At 39.2% G+C, this 21,572-nt stretch overlaps 1 protein-coding gene and 1 pseudogene across 1 annotated transcript in view; one reads left to right on the top strand and one right to left on the bottom strand.

Moving 5' to 3' along the window:
• Positions 1–466: 466 nt before the first annotated feature.
• On the top strand, positions 467–4,717 carry LOC147360925 (adenine phosphoribosyltransferase pseudogene; annotated as a pseudogene).
• A 12,039-nt stretch (positions 4,718–16,756) lies between these two features.
• Positions 16,757–21,572, bottom strand: part of RAB18 (RAB18, member RAS oncogene family) — a 28,738-nt gene continuing 23,922 nt past the window's right edge. The window contains exon 7 of the mRNA XM_086333857.1: positions 16,757–18,657. Within this exon, the coding sequence (XP_086189983.1) occupies positions 18,482–18,657 (176 nt within the window). The 3' untranslated portion in view covers positions 16,757–18,481. The remainder of the gene's footprint in view (positions 18,658–21,572) is intronic.

Here is a 21,572-nt window from a genome sequence, read left to right as displayed (position 1 = left end):
TACATCAAAAGACAATCTCAACAGAGTAGAAAGGTAACCCACAGAAAGGAAGTATTTGCAAATCATATATCTGATAAGGGAGTAAAACCCAAAATATAGAGAACAACAGCATAAATTTAAACAGTGTAAAAACAATCTCTTTCAAAACTGGGCAAAGGACTTAGAAGAGACATTTCTCCAAAGATATACAAATGGTCAATAAAAACATGAAAATATGATCAATATCACTCATCATTAGGAAAATGAAATATCAATACTAAAACGAGATACCATTTCACACCCATTTCAAATCAAAAAGTCCAGAAAATAAGAAGTGTTGGCAAGGGAACACTTGTGCATTGTTGGTGGGAACGTCAAGTCATAAAGCTACTGTGAAAAGCATTATGGCAGCTCCTCAAAAATTAAAAATAATATTGCCACATTTTCAGCAATTTGTTCCTGGTATACACACAAAATAATTGAAAGCATGGTCTTGAAGAGGTATTTGCACAGCTCAGTAGCAACATTATTCACAACAACTGAAACTTGGCTTCAACCCAAGTGTCCATCAATGAATGAATGGGGATGTACAATGTGGTATAACCATGAAACATCATGCAGCCTTAAAAAGGGAGGAAATTCTGCAACATGCTCTAATATGGATGAACCCCATGGACATTATGCTAAGTGAAATAATCTCGTCACAAAAAAACAAGAAATACTGAAGAGAGTCAAAATCATAGAGACAGAAGTTAAAATTATGGTTGCCAGGAACTGGCAGGAAATAAATGGAGAGTCACTGTTTAGTGGGTATAGGATTCCAGTCTTACAAGATGAAAAGAGTTATGGAGACGGACAGTTGCACAACATTAAGAATATATATATAATATCACTAAGTTGTATACTTTAAAATGATTAAGATGGTGAATTTTATGTCTATTTTGCCACAATGAAAAAAATTATAAAAAAAGAGATGAACTTCCTTTATAATTAATTAATTAAAAATTAAAACAATAAAAAAGGTAGAGATCAAAAACGCTGCAACAGAAATGAATAATGTCTTGAACGTGCTAGTTAGTAGACTGTATATGGCTGAGAGAAGAATCACTGAGCTTGAGGAGACGTCAATAGAAACTTTCAAGAGAAAAAAGAATAAAAAAATGTAACAGACTGTCCAAAACCTGTGAAACAAATACAAAAGGTATAACATACACATAACAGAAATACCAGAAGGAAAAGAGAGATAGAAAATACAAAATATTTCAATCGATAATGACTAAGGGGACTTCCCTGGTGGTGCAGTGTTTAAGAATCACACCACAGCTACTGAGCCCACACTCCAGAGCCTGCAAGTCACAAGTTCTGAAGCCCATGCTCTGCAACTAGAGTCCAAGTGCTTCAACAAAAGATCCCAGATGATGCTCAGGAAAGATCCCCCATGTTGCAATTAAGACCCAATGCAGCCAAATAAATAATAAATAAACTTAAAAAAATGACTGAGAATTTTCCCCAAATTAAAGTCCAACACCAAACCACAGACCAGGAAGCTCAGAAACACCAAGCAGAATAAATGCAATAAAACAAAGCCCCCCAAACTCTACACCTGGGCATATCATTTTCAAAGTGCACAAAGTCAAAGATAAAGAAAAAATATTAAGGAAGTCTTCAGGGAAAAAAAAAACTTACCTATTAAGAAAGAAAGATATGAATTATATCAAAAAGCTCCTCAGAAACCATGCAAGCAAGAAGAAAGTGGAGTGAAATATTTTAAATATTGAGAGAAAAAAAAAAAAGCGAATACTTTAGAATTCTGTATTCTGCAAAATTATCCTTCAAAAGTGAGAGATAAAGACTTTTTCAGGCAAACAAAAATTGAGGGAATTTATTGCTAGTAGGGGCTTTCCAGGTGGTGCTAGTGGTAAAGAACCCACCTGCCAATCCAGGAGACACAAGAGATGTGGGTTCGATCCCTGGGGAGGCAGATCCCCTGGAAGAGGGCACAGCAACCCAGCCCAGTATTCTTGCCTGGAGAGTCCCATGGACAGAGGAGCCTGGTGGGCTAGAGTCCATAGCATTGCAGAGTCAGACATGACTGAAGTGACTTAGCATGCACACACGTGCATATGTAGGGCAAGGGGTATATGGAAACTCTGCTTTTTGCTCAGTTTTTACTGTGAACTACTATTAAAAAAAATAAAGTCTGTTTCCTTAAGTAGAGGGAAGAATTAATCAAAATTGAAACATTACCAGTAAAAGTATAGACATTATCAATAAAACCAACAGTTTAAAAGTGGCAAGGGTGATCAAGAACATTAACTGAAAAAAGACTTCTGAACCTTCTAAAAATGACTAACATTATAAACATATATTTATACCAAGCATGTCTGCCATTACTCAGTCCAGAAACAGTGCCATTTAAGCAAAGTAAGCAGAGAAAGAGAGGTCCTGCCAGATTCTGATGAAGAATACAATGACAGAATTGTCTTATAATTCAAAACATTTGTAGAAAAATAGCCTATGAGAATTAAGTGCATTCAGTATACTGGAGTCAAAATCATCGAACAATTTAGTTTTAAAAGTTTGGTGGAAAATGAAGTGCAATTTTAAATCCTTTAACTGAGTGTTTCCAGAAAAGTTCTCGGTCCCCACTTTTTGAAGCCTAATATAATCTCCTCTCTGAGCTCTAAAATGATTTAAAATAAAAAAAGTCAATAATTTTAAAGCCTTAAATGAATGCAGTTTCACAGAATATTTGTGGCATCCTCATCTTATCTGGAAAGTCTCTATTCAATCCCCCAAAACTTCTCTTTAAAAAGATATAAAGGCACACGAGAGGAAGGAAGCAGTCCTCTTCCAAAACACTAGTCAATTATGCTTCCATTTTCTCCACCTCCAGCCAAGACAACCGTAAGGACTGTTATAAAGTCTATCCGTTGACTTTGGTATAAGTAGGTCATTTCAGAACAGAAAGCTTCAGGTCTAATAAAAAGGTGATCTGTGCCTGAACTTTGCCAGAAAGGAAAAAGAAAAGAAACAAAAACAAGAGATAGTGACAGCGAGAAAGAGAGAGAAGGCAGGAGACAGGGAGGAGGAAGATGGCAAGGCAAGACAAAACAAATCAAAACAAAGGAAACAAAAACAACCCCACAGGCTGTAAAAATTCTCAAAAATATTGGACAGTGTCACGGCTTTGATTGTGACCGTCACTGCCGGAAATCTCAGATAACTGAAGTGCTGCTGCCCCCTCATGGTAAACTGAAAGATCTCATTTAGAAGCACTGATTCTGCACTCACACATTTATTAATACATCCTGACTTCTCTTTTTCGGGACTTTTTTTTTTTCCCCTAAAGAGCCACAAACATTTTCTATAGAAAACACCCACTATTCTTGACATATAATTAAAAATAACTGATTTAATTTTTGATGACTGTGGTATTATATAGCACATGCATAGTAAAGGAATAAAATATAGAAATTCACCGTAAGTTTTTACTTGGATTAAGATGTTAAACTCTTTTTTCCCAAGCATGACTGTGGGGAGAACAGTCTGATGTTATGTGTTACAATTCTTCCCTGAACACACACTCTACAAATCTAACAGTGAGATTGCAAAGTTTAGCAACTTAGCAGCAGGAGCAGCAGCAGAGAATAGTAAAGTTGAAAGTGATGTTATGGCCTCATATCCACCTTTCCTGAAACCACCTGACTGAAAAATCAAAAATCTTTCCTTCTTGTCTTATGTATTGTCTTTCCAATTTCATGTCTTATGTCAAGCCCTGTGATCCTAGCAATAGAAATGGGCAAGCTCAATAAATTCACTTGCAAGAAATTTTCATATCTTATAGCAAAGCAAAGCTGCATGCCTTTTTCTTTTTCAGGGGAGAATAGTATTCTGTAGTGTGAATTTTGATCCAGGCAAAAAGTGACCTCAAAATCTAATCTTTTAATTGCCTGTCTCATCCTACTAGAATATAAATTCCAGGAAAATAGGGAACTTGTCTATCTCGTTCTAGGTCATAGGCAATTTAAAACACTTCCGTGTCAATGCAAAAATTAACGTTGGTGTTTACACAATGACAATCATCACTTTTTTTCCCACTAGCACCTGTATCTTGGCTGCATTTCTAAGTTTTTTCAAAGCACCTGATGTCATATGGACAGAAATCTATCCACAAAACTAGGTAAGTTTTCTCTTAAGTTAAAATTAAAACAGGAGCCGGCCCCTCGTGCCCATGACACGTGCGGAAGTGACAAAGGTGGGTCTTGTTCAGGGACATCTCGCCAGTCCTGAAGGTCCCCAACTCTTTCCGAGCCTCCATCAGCCTCCTGGTGAATCACCTGAAAAAGGCCCACAGTGGCAGGATCGACTACACCGCCGGGCCTAGACTCCCGCGGATTTCCTTGTTTGGTCTGTCCCTGGCCCAGGAGCTGGGCTCGGACTACGTTCTCATCCAAAAGCAAGGGAAGCTGCCGCCCACCACCGTGCATGCCTCATATGCGCTGGAATACGGGAAGGCTGAACTGGAAATCCAGAGAGATGCCCTGGGATCAGCTGAAGGTGGTGGTTGTGGACTGTTCTGCTCGCCACTGGTGGAACCATGCACGCCGCCTGTGAGCTGCAGGGCCACTTGCGGGCTGAGGTTGCTGGAGTGTGTAAGCCTGGTGGAGCTGAGCTCAATGAAGGGCAGGGAGAAGATGGGGGGGCTGTGCCCTTCTCCCTCCTGCAGTATAAGTGACCCTAGCCCCAAGCCACCTGGAAGAGAGGACCAGCATGGGCAGCTGCAGCAACCCCCACTGGCCAGCAGGGGGCACTGGCTGCCCGCCTGGACTTGCTCTGTGTATGGCTGAGTGACTTTTCTTCAGAATGGGGCTGCCCCTCGGGCCCTTGCTAGGGCTCTGAAAGTCCCATGACAGGAGGCTGCCGGCTGGTTGATAGTGGAATGAAAATAAACAACTGTCTAGGAAAAAAAAATTCAAAGAGGATGAACTTTGAGAAACTACTGAATTTACTTCGATCTCTATTTTCAAATACTAACCTAATGCTTATGCTTTGTAAGTCAAGACTCATTCTTGAAAAAAAGAAAAGCTCCTTGTATCCAGCTTTACTGGAAGCATAATAAATACTGTAGGATATTTAAAGTGCATATCATGATGATTTGATATAAATATGGATATAAATATAAATATGGGGGAAAGCATTCCCCCATCTAGTTAATTGATGCATCTAAGATGCAATTTATACAAATTATATTCATCACTGGAGCTTGAAATGGGGTTCCCAATAGCTGCATCTTAATTCTTAGAAACCAAGTGAGTTTTGGTATTTCCATATCTTCTTTGAATGCTTCAATAAGGACCTCTTCTCCATCAAATCTGTGTAAAAACTAAGACTTTTATAACTTTGTTCACCTACTTTTGACCCTACTTCAGCCCTATTATAACTGTTTTGAGCTCCCACTTAGATATTAACATGATTTGAGAACAAATCTGGATTCCTGTATTTTGAACATTCTTCAAATTTTTCCAAAGTTGGAAGAGAAAATCTAAAGGTAAAAGTCTATTTTTAATTTTATTACCAAGTCTGATTTGTATAGAAATTGAATAAATTTCCCAAAATAAGTTTTATACAGACACATTCACAGCAGGACCTCAATGGGTGTTCATCATATTATTCTTAATAACATATCTACATTATCCATATTCTCTTATAAAGATGAAAAAATTAATGAAATAAAAACAAAATACATGGTTGTTATATTATTAAACAAAATTAAAAATGCAAATAGATTTAACAAGAGGGAGTTTATGTAATGATAAAAGATACAATCATAAAGAATATATATGTTCTGTTTCTTTATGGACTAAATAACATAAAGCTAAATCTTACAGCTCTATAGGAACTTGATAAAATCATCTATCATGCTAATACCCATTAATACAACTCTTTCAGAATTTGATGGCTCAAATACACAAAATAACAATGTATAAAACTTTATTCTCTATAATGATATATATTAAACCTCTGATATCCATGAAACATTTTTTTTAATGAATCAGAATTTCAACTCTATTGGCTGTGTGACCTTGAAAAAGTTACTTAATTTTTCTATTTCCTTTTCTGTAAAATAAAAATTGTCACACCTGCACTTCCCTGGTGGCCCAGTGGTAAAGAATTTGCCTGCCAATGCAGGGGACACAGGTTTGATCCCTCATCCAGGAAGATCCCACATGCCACAGGGCCACTAAGCCAGTGAGCCACAACTGCTGAGCCCACATGCCCTAGAGTGCAGGCTCCACAAAAAGAGAAGCCACTGAAATGAGAAGCCCGCACATGGAAACAAAAAGTAGCCCTTGCTCGCCACAGCTAGAGAAAGCCCAAACACAGCGATGAAGACCCAGCGCAGCCAAAAATTAATAAATAAACCTAAAAAAAATAAAAAAGATTATTATGAACCCAGAAAGTAAAAAACACTAAAGAGATTAGTATTAACAAATTTCAGTAGGATTATAAGAAACATATAAGCTAAATTACAGAGAAAAATAAAAAACACAGTGAGAGTAACAATAAAATGCCTAGGACTACATTATGCTGCGCTGAGCTTAGTTGCTCAGTCATGTCTGACTCTTTGCAATCTCATGGACTATAGCCTGCCAGGCTTCTCTATGGGATTCTCCAGGCAAGAATACTGGAGGGGTTGCCCTGCCCTCCTCCAGGGGATCTTCACAACCCAGGAATTGAACTGGGGTCTCCTGTATTGCAGGTGGATTCTTTACTGTCTGAGCCACCAGGGAAGCCCAGGAATACATTATAGGGGGTGTGTATCAAGAAGATTCTGAAATTTTATTGGAAGACATAAAATAAGAACTCAAGAAATGGAAAGATATGCCATGTTTCTGGATGAAAAGATTTCTTAAAATGTCAGCTTATAAATTAATACACAAATGTAATGAGGCTCCTGTCAGAATTTCAAAGAACTTTATTTTCTAATTGGATAAAATGACTGCCAAGATAAGTTGTTAAAAAAAAAAAAAAGTAGTGACCGGGGGGGGAAAGCTTGCTTTATAAACACACTACAAATCATGGTTCGGCCCAGGATACATTTGCTGAACAGGACAGAATTGAGAACTTATTTAATTGCCTATCTATTGATTGAAAAAACATCCAGGACCAGTTTGGTCCCTTCACTTCCAAATTTTACCCATGTCAGGAATCACACGTTTATAATCATGATTTACTCCCAGAATCTCATTATCAAGCATCTCTCCACTATTGCCTGTCGTTCCAGCTCACTAGCTTTAATATATTGATTCTGAAATATTTGGCCTAAGGGGAACACTCATTTTTCGATTCTACCATTTTCCCCCAATCAATTTCCTATTGACCCCACTAGTTAACAATGACTGTTCACTTATGTGTGGAATTTAATCATACAACTAGTGAATATAACAAAAAAGAAGCAGACTCACAGATACACGGAAGAAACTGGTGGTTACCCTTGGGGCAAGAAACGGGGAGAGGAGCAGTACAGTGGCAGGGGATTACAAAATGCATGCTATACGACTGAGTGACTGAGAATGCATGCACAAGATGTACTTGACAATACAGGGAACATAGCCATTATTTAATAATAACTGTGAGTGCAGTAAAACTTTTTAAAATTGTGATTTATTGTATTGTATAACTGTGTTGTTGTTCAGTCACTAAGTTGTGTCCAACTCTTTGCAACCCCATGAACTGCAAGATGCCAGGCTTCACTGTCCTTCACTATCTCCCAGAGCTTGCTCAAACTCATGTCCATTGAGTCAGTGATGCCTCCAACCATTTCATCCTCTGTGGTCCCCTTCTCCTTCAGCCTTCGATCTTTCCCAGCATCAATGTCTTTTCCAATGAGTCGGCTCTTTTTATTAGGTGGCCAAAGTATTGGAACTTCAGTATCAGTCCTTCCAATGAATATCCAGGGTTGATTTCCTTCTAGGATTGACTGGTTTGATCGCCCTCCTGTCCAAGGGACCCTCAAGACAACTGTAATTATGTAAAAATTGTACAGCAACTATAGTGTGGATAACACATGCATGCTCAGTGGTGTCTGACTCTTTTGCAGCCCCATGAACCATAGCCCACCAGGCTCTTCTGTCCAGTGGATTTCCCTGGCAAGAATATTGGAGTGGATTGCCATTTCCTATTCCAGGGGATCTTTCTGACCCTGGGATTGAACCCAGGTCTCCTCTTCCTGAACTGGCAGGAAGATTCTTGCAACTATGTTGCTGTTCTTAGTCACTAAGTCATGTCCAACTGTTTGGGACCCCAGGGACTGTAGACTGCCAGGCTTCTCTGTAAATAGGATTTCCCAGGCAAGGATACTGCAGTGAATTGCCATTTCCTTCTTAAGGGGATCTTCCCCACCCAGGGATCGAAACTGCGTCTCCTGCTTGGCAAGCAGATTCTTTACCACAGCCAAAATTGAATATAAGCAGGAACAAATGAACTAAGTAATTTGAACAACTTGATGGTATATCCATGGTGAGATAAACACCTTAAGGTCAAAAAAGAATGTAAGTGAATCTTGACATTTTCTTAGCAGGTTCGTGCTTGGTAGTTCCCTTGGTATTACAACTCTGAAGTCATTCTGTAAGAATCGTTTATTTGTACTTCTATTAATGAACAGTGAAATGTGCAAGAGGTACATGTTCAGATCAGATCAGTCGCTCAGTCGTGTCCGACTCTTTGCGACCCCATGAATCACAGCACGCCAGGCCTCCCTGTCCAACACCAATTCCCGGAGTTCACTGAGACTCACATCCATCGAGTCAGTGATGCCATCCAGCCATCTCACCCTCTGTCGTCCCCTTCTCCTCCTGCCCCCAATCCCTCCCAGCATCAGAGTCTTTTCCAATGAGTCAACTCTTTGCATGAGGTGGCCAAAGTACTGGAGTTTCAGCTTTAGCATCATTCCTTCCAAAGGAATCCCAGGGCTGATGTCCTTCAGAATGGACTGGTTACAGGCATGTTTATTAATGTACATGGTTATCGTCTCTACCCAGCACTGCAAGATTTAGTAGTGTTGTTTTAGAGAAAACTTACATGTTGCTTGTGTTTTCTAACTTAAAAAAAGAGGTGGTATGAGTGTGACACACAGGAATATTTAAGTAGCTTAAAATTCCTAGTGAAGAAAATATGGCTGAAGATACATGAATCTCAAAAGGACAACTGCCTCATGGCCAGGAGTCTAGACCACTTCCTGATGTGGTGGCAGGTCTGAATTTCAGAGGCTGGGACACACGAGATGCCTTAGAGCCTGATGTGAGGTTGGCTGACAACATCTGGGACTTCACAATGCAGGGAACCTGGCAGCATTTTCAACAGATCCCTCATTTGCACTTAATGGCTCTCCTTGGAAATCACTCTATCATTCACTTTCAGTTCACTGTTCTACACTACCTTTCCGCTTGTTAAAAAGACCACGGAGAAAAAGCACTTGCTGAAGAAAAAAGGAAAATATACATATACATGTGTGGAATGAGAAACTATAATCTTTTACAAAACTAATTTTCAAATGAGTATATCCACTTTTGTTCCAGAAAAATTTTAAACCTCCAAAGGAAAAATAAAACCAAACAACTTTGTTTCCTCTACATTAACTATAAAAACGGACTCAGGAATAGAAAAACTGAGAAGACCAATAACCACGATATGTTATCATTCAGTTCAGTCACTCAGTTGTGTCTGACTCTGTGATCCCAAGGACTGTAGCACACCAGGCTTCCCTGTCCATCACCAACCATGCTATTATTAATAACAGCTAAACGTACTGTTGTTCAGCTGGTAAAGAATCTGCCTGCAATGTGAGAGACCTGGGTTCGATCCCTGGGTTGGAACGATCCCCTGGAGAAGGGAAAGGCTACCCACTCCAATATTCTGGCCTGGAGAATTCCATGGACTGTATTGGGTCGCAAAGACTCAGACACGACTGAGCGACTTTCACCTTCACGAACATACTGAAGTGTACTGTCGAGCTTTATACTGTCTTAATTCATTTAGTGCTCAGAACAACCCTAGAAAGTGTTGAGACTATTATTATCTCATTTTCAATTTGAACAAACTGAGACCCAAGTCTAGGATACGTACAATAACAACGACCCTATATGCAAGACAGCAAAAGAGACACAGATGTATACAACAGTCTTTTGGACTCTGTGGGAGAAGGCAAGGGTGGGATGATTTGAGAGAATAGCATTGAAACATGTGTATTATCATATGTGAAACAGATTGCTAGTCCAGGTTTGATGCATGAGACAGGGTGCTCAGGGCTGGTGCACTGGGATGACCCAGAGGGATGGGATGGGGAGGGAGGTGGGAGAGGGGTTCAGGATGGGGAACACATGTACACCATGGCTGATTCATGTTGATGTATGGCAAAAACCACTACAATATTGTAAAGTAATTAGCCTCCAATTAAAATAATTTAAAAAAATAGGCAATACCCATTTTTAAAATTAAGTATTCCAGCATGTAGAAAAAGAATCCTCAAGTTTATGAATCTTGCAAGACATGAAGCTAGCATCAATAGAAATGACAGCCCAGTCTATGATTGCATATGTAAAAAGCAGAAAATGGTGGCCCTGAGAGCTTGGCCTGCCTAAGAGCCCTGGCCTGGGAGGGGTCTGGGAGGGCTTACTGAGGAACTGAATGGAAGGTTGCAGACCTTAGCAGCATTTGTGAAACGGGAGGTTTCCTCCACTTTGTCAGAAAACAAATTCAAAATGGTATTAGAAATGAAACAGATGGCTGTAATTTCCTCTAAATAAACATATATGTACATTAAAATTACAATTTTAAGGCAATTTTGAAGGCAAAAGGAGAAGAGAATGGCAGAGGATGAGATGGTTAGAGAGCATCACCAACTCAATGGACATGAACTTGAGCAAACTCCAGGAGATAGTGGAGGGCAGGGAAGCCTGGTGTGCTGCAGTCCATGGGGTTGGAAAGAGTCAGACATGGCTTAGCGACTGAACGATGACAAAATTACAATTACATTTTCTCTCTTTTACCTAGAAAACGAAAGAAATCTTATTTTAAAACAAAGTACCAAATTGATTAGTCAGCTGGATAGAATAGCTTTTCCTTATTAGCATCAACTACATAGATTCCAAAATTAGAAGACCAAATCTATTCACACTAAAAAAAAGTTTTTAGGAATAGTTTTTAAAAAGAAGGTTCAGAACCTATGTAAACAAAAGTATAAATATAAAAATAGCATAAACTCTGAATAGAAAGATATCTTGTTTCCTAATGGCAAGTCTTACCATTAGATTATCAGTTTTCTCACAATTAACACAGAAATATTTATCAAGTGATTTCAATAAGCATTCTAGTTTTTATAATTAAATTTTTACTGAAAATTTTTTTTAACTTTGCACTTTTCAAACAAATTCAAAAGACAAACTGCTATTTTGAGACCAGCAATATACATTAGTGACAAAAGACTAGTACTCATATCACATTTTATAAAGAACTCCTGTGTTAAAAAAAAGAGACCACGAAAAGGAAAAATGGGCAAAGGATAATAAAATGAAGGATCATATGTAAAAAAACAAATTGAAAAAGAATGGGAAAGAACTTGCCTTATCAGTCACGAACATATTATAGAGCCACTACCATGAAAACCTTGGTTTTGTCGGGCCTCTGGAGTTGTCTGATGAAACCTGCAAAGCCCTTCTTAGAATGCTTTTAAAGCATAAATCAAACACACAGGATTAAAGAAATCTAGACACACTAAAATCCATAACCTTCCATGGTGAAGAGACACTAAAATAAAAATAGAAGGCCAGAGTAGACTCCACTACTTACAGGAATTTTATCAAGGGCAAAATGATTACTTCGGCTCAGTGGGCAAGTGCTGGCTCCCATATGAGAAAGAAGATGGTTCCCTACCTTGTGTCATAAACAAAAGTGAACTCTAAGTTATTAAGGGTTTAAAAAGAAAAAACTAAAACAACAGTCTCAGAAGAGGTTAAGGAGATTTGCACATATAGTCTAAGAGCTGAGGAACCCGAAAGTGAAAGTGAAGTCGCTCAGTCGTGTCCAACTCTTTGCGACCCCATGGACTGTAGCCTACCAGGTTCCACCATCCATGGGATTTTCCAGGCAAGAATACTGGAGTGGGTTGCCATTTCCTTCTCCAGGAGATCTTCCTGACCCAGGGATTGAACCTGGGTCTCCCACATGGTAGGCATTGTAGGCAGACGCATTACCGTCTGAGCCACCAGGTATAATAAAATATTTTTTAAAGTTGTAAGAAAAAATACAGCATAAACAAACTGAAAAGCAAACACTGGGGTAGAAACAAATGCTCAAAACTTAAATATATGGGTTAGTATCTGTACTAGGGCTTCCCTGTGGCTCAGAGGTTAAAGCGTCTGCCTCCAATGTGGGAGACCAGGGTTCAATCCCTGGGTGGGAAGATCCCCTGGAGAAAGAAATGGTAACCCACTCCAGTATTCTTGCCTGGAGAATCCCATCTGTACTATATAGAGAGCTCATATAACATCATGAAATCAGAAAAAAAAAAAACTGAATAGAAAAATTGGCAAAGGATGTGAATAATCATTCCAAAAAAGAGCAACTGCAAATAGCCTACAAACATGAAAAAATGCTCTACAGAAAATGCAAACTAACGTAAGCGAACATCTTAGAAATACCGAAGTGGCAAAATTTAAAACTTGAGGACACCTCCTGCTCCTGATGGTGAATGCAGGTGGGGATATCTTTACATACTGCTAGTAGAAATGTAAATTGTTACAGATTTTTGGAAAGCAATTTACAAGACACATCAAAATGAAAAAATAAATTTTCTTTGGCCGATAGATGCAACTCTTTGAAGTTGGATCCCACAGAAACAAAAAGGTATACATACAGGGCTATTTATTGCAGCACCATCTGCAAAGGCAAAAATGGAAACACCATAAATGCCCAATAGTAGAGGAATGGTTAAGTAAACTGTGATAAGCCACAGCATCGAATATTAGTATTGTGAAATCATTGAAACAGATGCTGTGTATGCTCAATTGTGTCTCTTTGCAGCCCCATGGACTGTAGTTCACCAGGCTCCTCTGTCCATGGAATTTCTCAGGCAAGAATATTAGAGTGGATTGTCATGCACTCCTCCAGAGTATCTTTCCAACCCAGGGATCAAACCATGAATCTCTTTGTGTCTCCTGCATTGGCAGATTCTTTACCACTAGTGCTACCTGGGGAGCCAAAATAGATGCTGCTGCTGCTAAGTCGCTTCAGTTGTGTCTGACTGTGCAACCCCATAGATGGCAGCCCACCAGGCTCCACCATTCCTGGGATTCTCCAGGCAAGAACACTGGAATGGGTTGCCATTTCCTTCTCCAATGCATGAAAGTGAAAGTGAAAGTGAAGTCCCTCAGTCGTGTCCAACTCTTAGCGACCCCATGGATTGCAGCCTACCAGGCTCCTCCATCCATGGGATTTTCCAGGCAAGAGTACTGGAGTGGGGTGCCATTGCCTTCTCTGGAAATAGATGCTAGATGCATCCAAATTGGCTTGAAGGGATTTTCAGAATCTACTGTTAGGTAAGAACACCAATATGCAGAGAAGAATATACAGATAATCTCATTTTTGTAAAATAGCAAGAGTAAAATAATGCATATATATAGCAGAAAGGATACACGTGCCAGATTGTAACAATGATTATCTCAGGGAGGAAAGGGGGACAGTGAGTGTTAGGATGACAGAAGAAATTAAACCAAAAAAAAAAAAAACACGAGACCCTATGAAGCAAGCCCTCAAAATTATATTGCTGTTGTTCAGCTGCTGAGTTGTGTCCGACTCTTTGTGATCCCACGGACTGCAGCAAGCCAGGCTTTCCTGTCTTCCACTATCTCCTGGAGTTTGTTCAAGTTCATGTCCATTGAGTCGGTCATGCTCTCTAATCATCTCATCCTCTGCCACCCTCTTCTCCTTTGCCTTAAATAGATACTTGTATATACCCACAAAAAAATATATGAAAGTAACCCCACTAAAATATCAAGTTATTTAAGAATAATGGCTTTTCAAGTGATAGTGATCAATACACTGAACTCCATGTAGGAAGAGTCCCCACGAAGACCACATACACCACAGCAAAGCTTTGATTACAAGAAAAAAAATACAACTCAAACTGGCTTAAACAAAAAGAGAATTTATTGGCTCACGTGAGTGAGAAGTCCAGAAGTAACGCTAACTTCAGGTGCAGTTTGATCCAGACGCTCCAGACTTCATCAAAGCTCCAACTCCGACTCCCTTTCCTTTTCTTAGTACAGCCCTCAAGCTGGCTCCTTTAAATCAGAAAAACTGGCTACAAAAAATTCAGAGTTATCACACCACGTTATCTCCAACGAAGTGTCACCTTCTGCAGTTCCCGAGGGAGGCTTAGCAAACATGCTGTAACTAAGTGGCCTGATCCGGGTCTGTCACCCATCCCTGAACCATGTCCTGGGGGGAGGGGGCCAGTGGCACTGGTTTAAGAGAACCAGGTCAGCTCTGGAGCTGACGGTGTGACAGTCTCATTCAAACTGCGTGTGTGATGGGCCGCCACTATCCAAAGAAAAGGAGGATGGTATTCTGAGAAGGAGGTGGATAGGCGAACACAACATAACATGAAAAAGGAATAAAAGAAAATAATACAAATATCCGATGAAATACTAGAAGTGCTCAACCACACAAGTAATCCAAGAAATATAATAAAACTGCATACTTTTGTTATTTATCAGGTTAGTGAAAGAAAAAGACACTGCTGTGTGTGAGAGAGATGGTGAGGAAGCAGGCCCCACGAAAACTAAAAGCTCAACCACTACTGGAAATGTCTGTGACAAAACAGCTCTAACTCCAAGAGGCAATGAAACGAGCTTATACCATCCCTAGAAACACTACTGATTCATAAATATGAAACAAAAGGCTAGCAACAAATAGGAAAACTTAAAGGCCAGAATGTAACAGAACTTGAGTCATGTTTCCTTTCCTCCAACCTGACAGATGTTACTATTAAAAACAAACAACAACAAAAAAACCCCAGAGATTTCTGGGTAAACCTATATTCCTTATCTCCAAATCTTGACTTGGCTTATTCTTTCCGTTCTGTTCCTTCAACATTTCTAGACAAAATCCAAGATGAAATCTATAGTTGATTACCGTCAGCATAGCTGGGGTCAGAACTAGTATAAAATCATCTAAAACTGATTAAATTATCTTATTCCCATCTCTAACTTGGGAAAATAAATGAAGGACATAAAAATCTCCTAAGTATGACTGGTGAAATGAACCTCAAAATATAGAAGCATAAGGATTGAATACTGCAAAGATCTACAACCTATAGGATCAAGAGGATTATCCCACTTCATTTGAAAATCAGAAAAAAGACACATTAAATTGTATTTAAATATATTATAGATATGAGGTAGGTCTGTGCTATTCCACACTTGGAACAGAATCATGTAATCATGTGTATTTGAGTACACGAGTCACAATGAATCAAAATCAAGACCAATCCCACTGTGTTCAATTAGAAAGCCAAGTGTGAATTTGAACATGGCAGCTGAGTACCTGAAATGAAAACATCCCCTGGATTTTAATTTTGAGCAAAAGGCCATTCCCAGATTTAATAACTTTTCTCATGTCCAATTATAAACAGGAAATTAAGGTGCCATAAGTTCTGACTTTTCTAGGTCAAAGATTTTCATTCCACCATGAGGAGGTAAAAGAACTAGGAGACCACCTACTCTTCTACCTTAACTTTTAGGTAAAATGACTTACACAGTTGGTTTACATCAATGGGATTTACTCTATAACCAAAAAATCTGAAATACACCTATTACACATAACAAAAGAATGATAACCCTGCTATTTTAAAACAGAAAGCTAGTGACTAGCCATAGCAAAGGGAGCAGTGGTTAAGAGCATGGACTCAGGAGTGAAGATGCCTTGACTGGAATCCAACTCTCACTGATTTGCTTTGTGATCTTTGGGAAGTTCCTTAAAATATTTGTATTTTATTATTTTCACCTTTAAAATGGGCCTAATAGCAGTACCAACCAATCTCTCAAGGTTGCTGTGAGGTTTAATGAGATAAACCAGCACTTAGAACAGGGCTTGACATCAAGGAAGCTTCAATAAATGTTAACTATCCCTCTTAATATAAACCGAATTTGTTTGTTTAGCTCTATATGAATATTCCCAGAACTCAGAATGAAGTGAAGTGAAAGCTGCTCAGTCATGTCCAACTCTTTGAAACCTCATGGACTATATATAGTCCATGGAATTCTCCAGGCCAGAATACTGGAGTGGGTAGTCTTTCCCTTCTCCAGGGGATCTTCCCAACCCAGGGATCAAACCCCGGTCTCCCGTATTGCAGGCAGATTCTTTACCAGCTGAATCACAAGGGAAGCCCAAGAATACTGGAGTGGTAGCCTAACTTCTAATCGTTCTAATTTGCTCCATCTGCAAAAGGCACTCAACTTCAAATGATTTCAGAAATGAAGAACTGACAAAATCTTGTTATTTAAGTGACAATTTTTAGCTATTACAACTACTTCATTTAGAAAACCTACACTATGAAACAAGAAGCTTGCAACAAGAATAACTCTTGCAACAAGAGTTATATATATATAATATATATTCTATATTCCTACAGAATATAGGAAGTAGTGTAACATTCAGGACTTCCTCAGCTTATGAGAGCAACAAGGAAATGTATAATACTTCCTGCACAAATGCATCTAGGGAAAGCAGGCTAGATTTATTAAAAAACTATAAAAGGTTACAATATAAATCAAACAAAATTAGTTGTTAAAAGTTAAGTGACTCATATGTATCCAAATTCTGACCAAATAAAGACAATCCAATGCATAGGAAGAATATTCTATGGCTCAAGGAGCAAATAGCAATAAACAGAAATGTCAATACAGAAACCACATATACAAATCTACAGTTTTAATGTAACAACAAATCATAAGTACATGTGTTAGCTATCTTTCTCTAACATTAAAGTAGTAGTATATGTTTCATTTTCTGTAAAAACATACGTAATGCATAAAACCTTTAATCCCATGTAATATAGTCTAAGAAGTGTGAACCATGTAGTATGTTAAGGTTTTCTTATGTGAAGATATACATTTCAGTCTATTATCACAAGCATTGTAAAGGTGACCCACAAAAATGTTTATCGTTTGCAACTGTATATAGAGAACAAACCGCCCAGAAATTAGTATTTCTTATTAATCTTACTGAGTGGTATTAAAGTGGCCTGCCTGAAAGGGCAAATCACTTATCTGCAAGCTTAAAATAGCAGAGATCAATGTATATTAAATAATACATGAGTGAAAAAAATATACAATGTACAATAGCAGGAGGTTACAAAACTGAATACTGTGTAAAAGATTTATTAGTCTGTACAAGTTTGTACCAAGATTTTCACTGCAACAGTATTTTTCCATACACATCGAAATCTGGAAGCAATATGCCTTTTTCAAATTATAGTTTAGTGTTTTTTCCCCCAACCCTCAAAACACAGAAATATGTTTTTGAATATCAACTAGTCATTTATGGAAGTCATAAGATACAGATATTCATTAACATTACACAAGCTATAATTGAAGTACCAGAACAAACACCACCAACATTTATGGGAAAAGGTGTTGGTTTTAAAGGTGATAAGTGCTACATGAGTTACACAAACATACTACTCCTGTCCTTCTGAAACCAAAATGGGGGAATCTTATTGCGATTCTGTCAAATACCACACAACCCAAAACGCTGCACAGAGGCTGATGAAGCCATGTACACATCACAGAATTAAAACTCCAGCTAAGCAATGAGCTGCTCCTCAAGTCAAGGAAGACCAAACTTCTTTAACATATTAATGCTACTTCTGAAGTATCGTCAGAACAAACGGGGATTTAATTATAAATTGGCCTCGACCACATCCTGCAAAGAGGATTTTGCTTAGTACTAAAGAGAATCCGTCAGCGAACATCCTAGGAAAGCTGTGGAATCATGCTCTTTGTTATTCCTGAAGGGAAATCTGCCAGGTTTGATGACATCTGTTTATCTCCCAGTAGTCCTGGGAGTTCTACGATACCAATTAATTCAGTAATTGATAAGTATTTAAGCGAAAAAGAGACCAAAACCAGACCTTGTATCAACATATACTAGAGAGGTGGATTTTTAAAAAATCACATGATGAATGTAAATCATAAAATCAAATGTACTTATAAAGGTACACCTATTTTATGTTACATAAAAAACTGCAGATTGCAAACTTTGCATGCTTACGTTTTACCTGGAAAAGTCAATGAGTGGGCTTTCTCACAGATATTTACTGCCATGATACAAAACAAATATGTGCAAACTGCAAGGTCCCTAAAATAGCAGTTAAGAGAGTTTATATACAGAAAGATGACATTATCTGATCAAATACGCAAGAGATGGCGTTTCCCAGAGTTTATAACACAGAACAGTAACCACCACACGCTCCGCCTCCTTGGCCTTCTTCCCTGTGTGTCAGCTTGACTCCTTTATTCTGGTTCTCACTTTCCCACAGTCCAGGGGTCTGAATGATCTTTTCAACAAGTTCCTCAAAAGCACACTGTACACCATCACAGGTTTTTGCACTTGCCTCTGAAATTCAAGGAAAAACGTCAAGAAGTATATTCTCTTCTAGTCATAGTTCTATGTTTTCCTGGAAAACTATTATAGCAGAAATATCAGCGGACAATATATTTTTATATATATGATTTCTCCCCACAGGTTTAATATAAGTGAATCTCCTGCAACTCTGAAAGTTGAGCTGTTTAAATTCTATCCATAAGACTAGTGGTATGTAAGCTCAACATCTCGTGGTAGAATTGTACATTTTAACGCCCTACTCAAATATCCGTACGTGTGCCAAAGTTCTTAACTTTTTGGTTACTTGTTAAATTAGCCTCTGAAGCAGACATCATTCCCATTTTAGAATAAGGAAATTTAAACTCCAAGTTAAACAATAAATCAGGTTGTTCTGTGCCTGCAATGAACAGCCATAGGTGGCTGGATAAGTGATGTACAAACTGTGAACACTAGTTCCATTTTCAATTTATGCTCAGGAGACCCATGTGGATACGCAGGACTGCTCTCTCATCTTGTGTTTCCCCACTGACTTTTTCCCAGTCTGATGACTATTTTATGTCTTCATCTTAAAGCTCCTCTACCTCAACTGATGATCCAGCTCCACCCTGGGAAAAGCAGAAACAATCTGGCAAGAACTACTGATCACCCCACTAATAGATTGACTAACCCACCTGCATTGTCTTTAGGCTTTGCCTTCACTCCTGTTACAATGGGGGAACCCTCCTGGCTGCCGGCTGGGGCCATCCTTTTGTCTACTTCCCGGGATCCCAACCCTCCTCATTCACTGAAGGACCGTGTACCCGCTCTACTGGATTATACACCAACCAGCTTGAAAGCCCACCAAAATTACTGTCCATCTTATTAATCACTTACCCCCCGACTAACCAACCTGCCCTCCAGCCGACTTATCCTCTAGTAGCCCCCTACTTTCCCCACTCTCTTCCAAAACAAAATGGTGATAAAGAGATATCTATATAAGTTGTTACCACTTTATCTCCAATTTTTCTTCAAACTAATCTGATTCCACCACTCCATGGAAACTGTTCTTTTAAAGGTGACCAACACCCGCTAGCTTGTCAAATCCAATATCCTTTTCTTATTTGACATCTTGCAGCATTTGATACAGCTGGTCACTTTTCTCCTTTAAATACTTTGTCCACTTGACTTCCAAGACAGCTGAACACTCCTGGTGCTCCTCTCTCACTGGCACACCGTTCACAACCTTACTCCCTGGCACCTCCTCTTTCTGCTGACTTCTAACTGTCGGAGTACCTCAGGGTTCAATCTTCGTCCTTTTCTATCCAGCTTTTCTTATAGTGACTGTTCCAATCTCATGACTGTCAATGCCACCTAAATGTCAATGACCATGATGTTTACTCACCGTCTCAAAGACAGTTCATTCTTATGTCTAAGCAGAAACCTTGGGTCCCTGCTCCTCTGCATAAACCTGTTCTTGTCTCGACCTTCCACATCTTACTTACGGCACCACCATTCACCTAGCTGCTCACGGTAAGACTTGAACCCACCCTTGATTGCTCTTTCCTTACCCTGCACACCCCACCTATCCACCTGACAGCTTTACCTTTGAAGTGTCTCCTGGATCTACCAACTTTCCCCCACTACTACTGCCACACTTTTTCTTCTGCTTCTTATGGCCAAATGAATCTTAAAAGAATATCACCACAGCACTACTCCCATGCTTTCTACCACACTTAAAATACAATTCATTTCTTTACCATATCCCAGAAGTCCAACACTAACTTCCATCATCACCAACCTTTCCTCCGACACTCTGTTCCAGCCCACAAGCTTTCTCCTGTTTCTTGGACACAGTACACTGATTCCTGCCTCAGGAATAAGATGCTCTCTATCTAGATCTTCATACCATGAATTCTTGCTCAAATGGTGCTCTCTCAAAGAACTTTTCCTTATTTCCTCCCACCCTCATCATTCTCTCTCCCCTTACAACATTTTATTTCACGCAGAGCACTAGTTATGAATTTGAGTCTGCTTCCCATACTGGAATTGTAAGCTCCCTGAGGGCAGAGAGTTGGACCATTTTGTTCATTGTTCTATTCTGTGTTCAATAAATGTTAATTGAACAAACTAATATATGGAAATGGAAGACACCTAGCAAGTAAGCAGCAGCAGTGCTACTCAAGCCCATTCTAAAATTTCCTATACTTTCCATTTGTACCACCCCACTTCTATCCATATATGATGTTCTCCCATTTCCATTTCCTGATTCCTACTAGGTTCATACAGTAGGGAACAGTGAAAACTGATTCCTAAAGCTGGCCTGACATCACAACCAGCTAGGGTGTTTCTTATAAACTGCTTTCAAGGCTCTGTTTCAGACTTGTCGTAAGTAAAGCCCAGAGAGTTGTAATTTTTTAAAGCTCCCCAAGTGATACTGCCAGTCCACTCTGCCAGACAAAGGGTCAATCAACTTTCTGTGTGAGAGTAAATATTTTGGGTGGTGATGCCATATTGTTTCCATGTAATGACTGAACTCTGGCATGAAGCACAAGGGCAGCCACAGACAATAATGCAGATGGCAGGGCACGGGCACGGTGTGCTTCCTTACAAATGGCGGGGCCAGATCTGGTCCAGGCTGTAGCTTGCTAACCCTTGCTCTACAGTGCTTCTCAAATATTAGCATGATACAAATCACATCTTGTTAGAATGCAGATTTTAATTCAGAACCTATGGCTTGGGCCTCAAATGAAGCATTTCTGACAACGGTGGTGCTGCTCGACACGGCCCAGCAGGCATGCACGCCTACAGCACTGGGTCACGGGAGGAGAGAACGGTGTGCTGCGCTCCATACGGCCTCACAGTGATCCTGTTCTTTTTTACAGTGCGAAAAATAAGGAACCTACTTCTACAGTTAGCTAGTTTTACCGCGCAAACTAAATACATATTTT

Source organism: Bos grunniens, chromosome 13, assembly GCF_055505025.1.
Source record: "Bos grunniens cultivar Pamir isolate PY7600 chromosome 13, Bosgru_T2T1.0, whole genome shotgun sequence".
Taxonomy (NCBI): Eukaryota; Metazoa; Chordata; class Mammalia; order Artiodactyla; family Bovidae; genus Bos; species Bos grunniens.
Note: the sequence above shows the minus strand (reverse complement) of the source record. Positions and strands in the feature narration are given on the sequence as shown.